At 36.8% G+C, this 11838-nt stretch overlaps 1 protein-coding gene across 1 annotated transcript; it reads left to right on the top strand.

Moving 5' to 3' along the window:
- The first annotated feature begins 2106 nt into the window (after positions 1 to 2106).
- Positions 2107 to 8657, top strand: LOC115974413 (beta-galactosidase 5-like). The gene is made up of 19 exons (XM_031094779.1): positions 2107 to 2477; positions 2590 to 2685; positions 2814 to 2926; positions 3091 to 3157; positions 3318 to 3410; positions 3599 to 3742; positions 3937 to 4025; positions 4117 to 4222; positions 4323 to 4410; positions 4847 to 4965; positions 5052 to 5216; positions 5342 to 5520; positions 6123 to 6229; positions 6381 to 6490; positions 6710 to 6820; positions 6933 to 7046; positions 7180 to 7382; positions 7540 to 7876; positions 8004 to 8657. The coding sequence occupies exons 1-19, from the start codon at positions 2307 to 2309 to the stop codon at positions 8148 to 8150; spliced, it is 2559 nt and encodes an 852-aa protein (XP_030950639.1). The 5' UTR covers positions 2107 to 2306; the 3' UTR covers positions 8151 to 8657.
- The last annotated feature ends 3181 nt before the right edge of the window (positions 8658 to 11838 follow it).

Here is an 11838-nt window from a genome sequence, read left to right on the forward strand (position 1 = left end):
AGCAATAGAGGAAATTCTAGCCGACATTTAAACTTTTTTTTTTTTATAGAAATAAATGAACACACAAGAGAAAGAGAAAGATGTTGTAACACAAAAACACATCACAACTCTAACCTAATTGTTATTAGAAATCCAATTTTTTCCAAAATCTTCCGCATGTCCCGTGAATATATACAAAAACGCCCCCATCACATTATCCAAAAAATACACTTATATAATGAAAAAAATTTAAAACATTTTTGCGGTATATATATAGTCCTACATATCTCCAAGCATATAAGACTAAGTGAAGCCCGTGAGTGTAAATACAAGAGACACCATCAGTTAATTCCAAACCGAAAGAGAAAGAACACTTAAAAAAACTAAAAAGAAAAAAACAACAGAACGTGGTGAATGAATGACAGGTCCAGATGTCGTTGATCCAAGAATGAATGAAGATTGAAGAGGTTAAAAAACAAAAGGGTGGAAGACTCATCACATGGCAGCAACCCCATGGCCATGAGGCACAGACAAGGCTGGACAAACTTGATCACGAAAGATTAAAAATTTGTCATAACGAAAAACAATTTTACACGATAGGGATGATGGCATATGCAAACAATACAACTTTACACAATGGGTTCCGGTTTACGACCTTTAGGAAAGTCACGTCAAACTGTATGTAATAGAAAAATGTGTCAAATTTACCTATTTAAATTTAAAAATTACATATATCAATTAATCTATTGGCATAATTTACTTCAAGTAAGAGAGAGATATGACAGGAGATAATAATGAAAAAAGAAAATAATATTTTAATAAAATATAATATAAAATAGATAATTTAATGTTGGGGTCAAATTTACCTATTTAAATTTAAAAACTACATATATCAATCAATCTATTGGCAAAATTTACTTCACCTCGTGAGGAAGAGAGAGATATGACTGGAGATAATAAAAAAAAATTTTGGTAAGAAAATAATATTTTAATGAAATATAGTGTAAAATAAATAATTTAATGTTGGATATTTTGAAAAGTGAGTATATAAATTAAAAAATGTAGGTTTTTATACTAAAATAAACAAAAAAAAAAAAATTGCACTAGATGCGAATGCTCTTAGTGTTAATTTGAAAATTACTTATTTTTTGTAATTTATTTGCGAAGTGTTTGTAGAAAAAATATAAGTTTTATTAACTTTTATGTTAAATAAAAAAAAAAAAAAAAGCTAAAAATTTGTTTATCTATAAAAGGCTAAGACAAAACATAAAGTAAAACTTTTTTTCAACAATTCCAAACACGCCGTCATTATCCCACTAACATTTAAATCTAATCCTCCAGGCTCCAATTAGTCTGATTAGAAGAAAATTGTGTGTATATAGATGTACAAACGATGAAATATCTCAAACATCTTTTGGGTCACCCATTTTGTCCTCTGTTAGGTGGACACATACAAACATCAGTTTCAATGATTTTGCACCATGCGAAAAAGCATGCATTAAATATCTCTAGTGATTAGCACTTGTCAACAATTTTTAAGAACTTTTTAATTGTTGAGTTAGAGCTATAATCCAATAATATTAGTCCCATATGGTGCAAGGTGTTTATGATTCGAATTTCACTTTTGTTAATTTTAATTAATAGATAACAATTACCAAGGGTTATATGTCTGAATTAACATCTCATCGTACATAAAGGATTTGAGAGTTTATGAAGAAAATAGTTCAGCTATAAAATTAGCTATATATTGTAATTATTTTTGAAAAAAAAAAAAGGGGCTAATAAATAACCATTATTTTATGGTTCAATTATATATTTAGTTCCCCATTTTGACTTTCATTTGAAACTTATTATTATGCATAAAAATGTTTTGCTTTAGATTTTATATTGTTTCAAAAATATATTTATCATTATGATAGATGGAAACTTGTTCATGTGATAACAGAATTCATGACATATCATTATCTGTTTCATGAAATTTATTTGATAATAATATAATATAAAGAAGAAATTTTAAAACAAAAATGATATATTGAGTTACAACTCACAAATGTTCAATTTTACCTTATTTTATTTTTAAACTTTAACATTTAAAAGTTGTACTTCACTACTTGTACTGAGCTCACAGCAGTAATATTTAATGAAGTAGGAGAAGCCCAAAGTGTTGCCATTGTTGCACAGTAGAAGTAGCTAGATCACAGAAGCTCAGTCTCAGAGCTTCTTTATCTCACTCTGTTCCCCACACCACACACATTTCGCCACTCTGAGCTCCGCTTTCAAAATTTTCAATCCACATAGTTTGAAAGAGAGAGAGAAAGAGAGAAGATATGGAAACTCACTCGGTTTCCAAGCTACTGATCTTGCTTTTAATGGTCTTGTATCATGGTTCTGAGCTGACACAATGCAGTGTCACCTACGATAAGAAGGCTATTCTCATCAATGGCCAAAGAAGAATTCTCATCTCTGGTTCCATTCACTATCCCAGAAGCACTCCTGAAGTATATCCCTAACCTTTCTTTTTTTCTTTGAATTCATCTAAAAGAAGTGGTTTGTTTGTGGATTTTTGTGACTGTTTGGACTTTTTGTGTAATGGGTTTTGTAATTTTTTAGATGTGGGAAGACCTTATTCAGAAGGCTAAAGATGGAGGCTTGGATGTCATAGACACTTATGTGTTTTGGAATGTTCATGAACCTTCTCCTGGCAATGTACCATTCTTGATCTGCACCATTTCTTACTTCCACTTTGTTTTGGTCTCTTCTCTTCACTTTACACTTCATATGTTTTGAACTTTTAGTTCTAAGCCTTTTCCTTTTTGTGTGAACTTGGCTTTTAGTATAATTTTGAGGGCAGGAATGATCTGGTACGGTTCATTAAGACAGTGCAGAAAGTAGGGCTCTATGCTCATCTCCGCATTGGACCTTATGTTTGTGCAGAATGGAATTTTGGGTACCTAACTTCCACTTTTGTTTTATTTTATTGTTTTGGCTAGATCTAAATGTGTAACATGTTTTCTATCTTTATGGCAAACTAAATGCTTGATGTTAGATTTTTTTTTTTTTCCAAAGTTTGTATGAGTGGTTGATTTGGCTGTCATTTTCTATTTGATATAGGGGATTCCCTGTTTGGTTGAAGTATGTTCCTGGTATGAGCTTCAGAACAGATAATGAGCCTTTCAAGGTTTTTCTTCCTCTACTTCCCTCAGTTGTTTCCTGAAAATTCGAGGCCTAATCTGATATGTCAAATTGAAGTGAAAAAAGAAGAAGAAAGGAACATAGTAACAATTATGACGCTCATGTTGGTTTAATAATTAAAATTGTGTAAATGTTTTTTCATGAAGACGGCAATGCAAGGGTTCACCCAGAAGATTGTCCAGATGATGAAGAATGAAAGGCTATTTGCTTCGCAAGGCGGTCCCATTATCCTTTCGCAGGTATGGCTTCTTGACATATGGCCTTGTAAAGTTTTAGGTCCTGTGTATCTGTTTTGATGGATGTCAAGATATGTGTGGTAGGCAGTAGCAACTTTTGAGTTTTGGCCAACAATGGATTTGGCATTGATAGCAGTGAATGGTTCTTGTATGAACTGATTTGCAGTATATTCTTCTTCTGCTTTGCATAGATTGAGAACGAGTATGGGCCTGAAAGCAAGGCACTTGGAGCTGCTGGCCATGCGTATATAAATTGGGCGGCAAAGATGGCTGTTGGATTGAATACAGGAGTCCCATGGGTGATGTGCAAGGAAGACGATGCCCCAGACCCTGTGGTGAGCTCTCCTTTTCTTCTTACATGCTGGACCTACCTATTCCATTGTTACTTTGAAATTTGGCTATAGTATTATAGACTTTTGGAATAGTTTTAAATCTTGAAGATTAACTTGCAGTTAAAATTTCTTGCATAACTAATCCTTTTAACTCATCTGAAAATTCTGAGTTTGGTCTCTCCATATCTTGACTACAGATAAATGCGTGTAACGGTTTTTACTGTGATGCTTTCTCTCCCAATAAAGCTTACAAACCTACCATGTGGACTGAGGCTTGGAGTGGCTGGTAAATAAGTGCTTTGGGTACATTTGAAGCTGACAGTATGAATGCAAACATACTCCTCTGATTTCCCCGCTCTCCCTCTCTTAATGATTAGGTTCACAGAGTTTGGTGGCACAATTCACCAACGACCAGTTCAAGATTTGGCATTTGGTGTTGCTCGTTTCATACAAAAGGGTGGCTCATACATAAACTACTACATGGTTTGTTATCTTGTGTGAATCAGTTCTCTGTTTTAAAAAGGACTAGTTTTTCCTGTCACTAAATTTGAGGTCTTAGTCAATGACTTCTGGCTTGTGACAGTATCACGGAGGAACAAACTTTGGACGCACTGCTGGAGGTCCATTCATTACAACAAGTTATGACTATGATGCCCCAATTGATGAGTATGGTGAGAAAGCTGAGCTCAAATTCATCATGATAAATTTTCTTAAGATTTTTGTGATGCTTTAAATGTATTCACCATGTAGGCATGCCTAGCAAGAAATTTCATTAATGACCCACAAACCCATGGATTAATTATGTATTTTGCAAGTGATTTCTAAGGTTTCCAAACTACACCAAATAATTCTTTTCATGTTTTCCCAAATGAATGTGTTTCCCTGAACTCAAATTCATTGTGACATTAGTCCAAGAATTCAAATGAGTTCCAAATATTGTTCAGAATATGTTGCCACATCTTGCATTCAAACAAGACTTCTATATTCTATCCTGCTTTGAGTTCATTACTTTTTGGATCCTGATTCCTTCCCTGTGAAAATAGCACTTTGGTAATGTCAATTTATATTTTGTAACTCTTAGTCACAACTAACTATGACTGTGTTTAGGTTTGATCAGGCAACCAAAATATGGTCATTTGAAGGAGCTTCATCGAGCTATTAAGCTATGTGAACAGGCTTTAGTTTCTTCAGATCCTGTTGTTACTTCTTTAGGAACCTATCAGCAGGTCAGCTATTTCTCTTAGCTGGAAAATCCATGTCAATACTAACTTTGGCAATGGAAATGCTTAACTCAATTATGGTCATCTCCCAGGCTCATGTATTCTCTTCAGGGAGAGGACGGTGTGCAGCTTTTCTTGCAAACTACCACACAACTTCTGCTGCTAGGATACTATTCAATAACATGCATTACGATTTGCCTCCTTGGTCAATTAGCATCCTTCCTGACTGCAGAAACGCTGTATTTAATACTGCAAGGGTAAGTAAAGTTCTTGCTTTCATCTCAATCCATGTCAGAAGGAAAAACAACTAATGTGTTGGAGTAGGTTATTTTATGCTTTGTTTTTTCGGACAAAGGACTGATACAATTGTCCTGTCAAAAAGGTGGGAGTTCAAACTTCACAGATGCAAATGTTGCCTACCGATTCTGAATTGCTCTCATGGGAGACTTATGGTGAAGATATTTCTTCTCTAGTGGACCAGTCATCAATGACAACTGTTGGACTCTTGGAGCAAGTAAATGTTACCAGAGACTCGAGTGACTATCTATGGTACATAACCAGGTGAGCTGCTACATCATCCAATTCATGAATACTTATCCCCTAATTTGTCAATTAGTAGTTTAATGGATCTCAAAGCCCTAAATAATGTTTTCACATTAGTGAATTAAGAAATTCCCAAGGTATCATGAAAGAACATCTTAAATTAAAAGAAAAAGGGAGAATGGGCATTTATTTCCTATCTCTAAGTTTTATTAATATTTTGTGAAATTACAATGTGACCTGACTGTGGCTTCCACAATCCATATAAGTGCGTTTAGTTTGGCTCTTCATTACTATAGATTGGTTGTGTAACACAATGAATAAGGAATTGGTGAGAAATTGAGGGTTGGAACGGGGGAGAGAGATGAAATGGAAGATAGCTCAAGCGTTGCAGGGCTTGCAGAAACAATTTTATATTTAAAAGTCTTCCCTACACTTTCTGGCCTACTAACATATACTCAATTTACTCTTTAACATATACTCAATTTACTCTTTACACTGTACAGAGATTCACCTAGAGTGCACATGTTCTGACTGCCAATGTGATCTATTCTTGATTTTGGCCTTTTTTAATTAATATTGAAAAAGCTTTGTATAATTTTCTAGTTTGGATGTCATTTCAGTGTTGACGTTAATCCGTCAGAATCATTTCTGCGAGGACAAAAGCCCACTCTTAGCGTGCAGTCAGCTGGGCATGCTGTTCACGTATTCATCAATGGGCAATATTCAGGTTTGTTAAATTTAACCTTAGTAATTGACTTGAAGCCCAGCCAAAATGAAATATTGTCTTTTGCTAGTGGACTAGTACTTCAAATTTAGTACCTGCATACTCTCACACCAGAAAATTTAGTTTGGTAATGTCGTGTTATAACTTGTTACAGGGTCGACCTTTGGGACCAGGGAGCAGAGGCAATTCACATTTACTGGATCCGTCAACCTGCATGCTGGAACAAATAAAATTGCACTACTCAGTATAGCTGTGGGATTACCGGTTAGTGCCCCATCCATGACTTTGTCCAAATGCAAATCTGGCAGTTTAATCATTTGTCAAACTGCAAGTTAACTGGTCCATTCTCCTAATCTTCGGGTCATTTAACATGGGGCTGCAGAAGCTCTTCCGGACTTGACCCAACTAGATCATTAACATGGCAAAAGCATAAGCCATTAAGTTATTTCAGGTACTGACTTCTAAATTTCTGTGTTGTTGAAGAATGTTGGATTCCATTATGAGACATGGAAAACAGGAATCCTTGGTCCAGTGTTGCTACATGGTCTTGACAAGGGGCAAAGAGACTTATCATGGCAGAAATGGTCCTACCAGGTCAGACAGAGCAGTTATATGAACACAAATGCAGGAACATCTTATTCAGTTATTTGTTAATGTTTTGTCTTGATCCCAAAAGTTTTAGTCTCACAGTATCTTCTGTATACAGGTTGGCCTAAAAGGAGAGGCAATGAATTTGGTCTCTCCTAATGGAGCCTCGTCTGTTGATTGGATCCGAGGATCACTAGCTACGCAAAGCCATCAGCCTCTGACATGGTATAAGGTAGGAGAACAACAAAATATATATTTAAAAAAAAGGGGGGTGGGGGTGGGGGGAGGGGAGGAGGAGGAACAAGACAAAATATTTAGTTTTACAGACAAGTTCAGTTAGAAGCTAAATAAATTGGTAATTGCAGGCTTATATCAATGCACCTAAAGGAAATGAGCCACTGGCTTTAGACATGCGGAGCATGGGAAAGGGTCAAGTGTGGATCAATGGACAGAGCATAGGAAGATACTGGATGGCGTATGCAAAAGGCGATTGCAATACTTGTAGCTACTCTGGGACATTCAGGCCCACAAAATGCCAACTTGGTTGTGACCAACCAACCCAAAGATGGTATTAGATTCTTAGTTGCTGCTTATCAAAACATTTAACATAGCAATTAAATCTTTATACCTGCCCTCAAAGATCGCAATTTGGGCAAAAGGCAAGCTGAGCTTGGTTCATTAGACATTTCTTCATACTTCTTTAACTTACGTTATGTATTATTCAGGTATCATGTTCCAAGGTCCTGGTTAAAGCCAACACAAAATTTGTTGGTAGTTTTTGAGGAACTTGGTGGGGATGTATCAAAGATTTCTCTTGTGCGGAGATCAGTGACACGTGTTTGTGCTGATACATCTGAGCACCACCCAACTATTGAGAATTTTAGTACTGAGGGCCATGGTGAACCAAAAATGCTTCACCAGGCCAAGGTTCACTTGCGCTGTGCAGCAGGAGAGTCCATTTCAACTATTAAATTTGCAAGTTTTGGGACTCCTTCCGGAACTTGTGGAAGTTTCCAAAAGGGAACCTGCCATGCACCAAACTCTCTTGAAGTTGTAAAAAAGGCACTTCCTCAACTGCAATCTTTATTTTTTTCTGTAATATATGTGATCTAGTTGTGGTTTTATAAACTTGCAAATCTTCTGTTAAAAAAAATTGTACTAACATCTCTTAACGTCATGTATTTCACAGAAATGCATGGGGCAGGAGAGTTGCTTGGTTACCATATCAAATACTACCTTTGGGGCGGATCCATGTCCTGCCATGTTGAAGCGATTATCAGTGGAAGCTACTTGTTCTTCAGCGAGTACAGGCACCGAAACCAATTCAAGGAGATGAGAACACTGTAAAAAGCAGGTAGAAACTTTCTGGTGAAATTATCATAGCCTGCATATGACAAGAAGCAATTAAGCGTGAAATGAAGAACAAGAATGGTAATATTACAGGAGAAGAACTTTCAATATCATGATTAATGCGGGATTCAACGAGTTACATATAGATAGGGGTATCTCATCTAGGCAATATTTTTCCTTTTTCTGGAAAATATGCTTCTGCAAGTACTTTGTGGTGGATGGGCAAGGTTCAGTAAGGGATTGGTGACCAAAAATTATTCCTTGTTTTATGCCAAGCTACAAATAATCTGTGATTCTTTGGCGATATAAGAAATTATTTATGGGTAGTAAAAGGTAATAGTTAAGCACAATTGGTATTGAGTATTAGTAAAATATATGCTTCAAGAGCGATTATTGTGTAAAGACACAAGCGCTTCCACTGAATTGTAAGTTACATTTCACTTATTAATGTATGATACTACATTGCCATCTTAAAGATTTGTACTAGTAAACACTCTCCTTCCTATTAACAAAACATCTTTTTCCTTACTACTTCAATGGAAATAGGGGGAAATTGCCATTTCACCGCTGCTCCTTAGCAACTGCCTTTTGCCGAACATGGACTTAACTAATAGACAATCTGATTTGGTTGCTGAAATTTTGTGTTGGATCATGGATGGCCTGATATGATATATCTACAAAGATATTAACAACAGTATGTCAGGCACAACCCCAAAATCTTGACATCTAAATAGGTTTGTGGCTTACTTTCAAGCCCAATTCAGCCACATCCAGCCTATTTTCTCATCAAATAAATATATTCAAAATGCTTTAATAACTAGTTGTTCAATACAGAATTATAATATAACCCAGTTGAAGTCTTCAGCTCCATTAAGAGATTTGTGTACTGTAGCAATCTTAAGCCCTCTTAAATCCAACTGTAACTAGCATAGGGAGGCCCTGCCTGTAATGTCTTTTTCTTCTTACATTGAGAATAGAAGTGGGACTGTAATGACTTCGCCCCAACTGTGTAGATATTGTCCGCTTTGGGACCTATACCCCTCACAGTTTTGTTCTCTCTCACTGTTGGAAAAGGCATCTGCATATTAAAGAAAGGTCATTCTTTATAAGTACATCCACATGTGCTTCCTTAGATGATGTGAGATTTCATGAAATGCAAGACCTCCTACCTCCCTTATGGGCACACACGTCCTCGCATGTGGGGCCCATACTTCCGGCTAGGGCATGCCTTTATGGGCACACACGTCCTCGCATGTGGGGCCCATACTTTCGGCTAGAGCATGGCTCTGATACCATATATAATGACCTAAGTAAAAACGCTAGATCTACTCAGTAAATACTCAATGTGGGACTCATCACACATTCACACAATCAATCAAATTGGGGCATCACAATCTCTCCCACTTAAATCCCTAATGTCCTTAGATTTACCTAGTGAATACCTGATGTGGGACTCATCACACTCTCACACATATTATATAATCAATCAAATTGTGATTACTGGGTCGGCTCTAATACCATATGTAACAACCCAAGGAAAAGTATTAGCCACATCTGTGCTATACTTCAAAAAGATTAGTTACAATTAAGGCTCCTTGTAGTTGTTAATAAAACCCAAATCTACCTAAAAACTACTCGATGTGGGACTCATTACACATTCACACATATCACACAATCAATCAAATTGGAATATCATAGGGACACTAAAATGATGGCCTTCCCTAATGCAACTAGCTTGGGTTACAAACTTGCAATTAGTTTGGTAAAGAAATGTGTGTTCCTGAACATTATTTATTTCTATTAGCATTTATCATAAGAGTAATGCTAGAGATATATAAAGTCTCACAACTTTTGTCACAATTCACATGTAGCGAGTTGTGATCTATTATACAATAATTGAGTTGTGACAATAGTTATAGGACCTGTTGTGTGACTTGCGTCCCTAGCATTTTCCTTATCATTATCCATTATCCAGTCCTCTTTACTGCTATCACATGGGCCATCCTAGAGTGAAACTGAGTATCCTTTCCGTTTGTCAATACTAAATAGGAGCTTTGGGGCCTGGCTGGCCCATACAATAATGCCTTCCTTACTCGTTACTGTTTTTTTTTTTTTTTGATAAATTCCTTACTCGTTACTTTAGCCTTATGTTTCATGTTCTTTCATCTTCCACTTTATTGGTCAATATTGGAATTTACTTCTGCTGTCCTTCCACAGAGACTTGGGATGTATATATTGACAAACTGAAAAAGAGAGTGGGCAATCATTAATAATTTAGATAACTTTTCTTGTACCGGAGAGGGCCCAAGAGACCTCTACTTTAGTGGCCTTTTGCAGCCAGTTAAGAGCATTTCTATCAGCTCTCTCATAAAAAATATCATTTTAACACATTAAAAATTTACTTTATCATTTTAACACATTATTTTACAATATGCCATTTATTAGATGTTCTATACTTCAATTCTATACATTAAAATAATATTTACTACACATTAAAATAATATATTAATTACTCCCTATCATCCTCATCCTCATCGTCAACAACAACAGCACAACCACCACTACTGCAACAACACCGACAACCACCACCGGCACAAACCCACATCCACCAACGCCACCTCAATTAATAAAAAATAAAAAAATAAATAAAAATAAAAACACAACCAGAGAGATCGGCACGACAAAAAACACAACCAAATCAAACAAACCCATATCCTAAATCAAACAAACCCAAAAACCCACCACTTCAGGCCGATTAAGAGAAATCTGATGGTGGGAGGTTCCGATGACATGGTGGATGGCACGACAAGCTCGGCGGCGTGGCGTGGTGATCAGGCCATGGGTTGTTGTGGATGTGGTGGGTCGGGTTTGTGTGGCCGTGTTGGTGGATGGCGATCTGAGAGTGTGGATCAGGTTTATGTGGCTGTGTTGGTGGACGGCGATCTGGTTTGTGTGGCTGTGTTGGTGGATAGCGATCTGAGAGTGTAGATTGGGTTCATGTGGCGTGGCGTGGCGTGGCTTGATGCTCCGGCCTGAGTTTCGTCGGATTATGTGGCTGTGTTGGTGGATGGCGATTTGAGAGTGTAGATCGGGTTCGTGTGGTGTGGCGTGGCGTGGCTTGATGTTCCGGCCTGAGTTTCATCGGGTTGTGTGGCTGTGTTGGTGGACGGCGATCTAAGAGTGTAGATCGGGTTCGTGTGGCGTGGCGTGGCTTGATGCTCCGGCCTGAGTTTCGTTGGAGAGGGAGGCAGTGACGTGGAGTAGAGAGAGAAAGAGAGAGCAAAGAAATGAAGTGAGAGAGAGAGCAGATACATTTCGATGAAGGAATGAGGAGACAGGGGGAAGAAAGAGGAGATGAGGAGATAGAGGCAGTGGGCCCAGCAAGAATAAAAAAGTAATATAAATTATAGTAAAGGTGAACAGTATGCTCTCAAATTTGAGAGCGTATTGTAGCATGTTTCAAAAAAATGGCACATATAGAACACCTGATGAAGCTCATATTTTGGAGTTTGATGTGCCAAATGCCAAATATTATAGCATTTAGCACATTTAGCACACTTGATGAGAGTGCTATAAGGGTATAAAATGAGATATATAAGCCCTTTCCACCAAAAACGAAATAAATAAATAAATAAATAAAATCCCTTTGATTTTAGCTACCTATTTTTCAAATA

This window comes from Quercus lobata, chromosome 2, assembly GCF_001633185.2.
Source record: "Quercus lobata isolate SW786 chromosome 2, ValleyOak3.0 Primary Assembly, whole genome shotgun sequence".
Lineage (NCBI taxonomy): Eukaryota > Viridiplantae > Streptophyta > Magnoliopsida > Fagales > Fagaceae > Quercus > Quercus lobata.

Bases quoted from the DNA above. Each gene is read 5' to 3' on its own strand.
- LOC115974413 (XM_031094779.1), top strand. From the start codon at position 2,307: ATGGAAACTCACTCGGTTTCCAAGCTACTGATCTTGCTTTTAATGGTC. The intron at 3,411-3,598 runs GTATGGCTTCTT...TGCTTTGCATAG, and splicing joins GTCCCATTATCCTTTCGCAG to ATTGAGAACGAGTATGGGCC. The intron at 6,821-6,932 runs GTCAGACAGAGC...TTCTGTATACAG, and splicing joins GGCAGAAATGGTCCTACCAG to GTTGGCCTAAAAGGAGAGGC.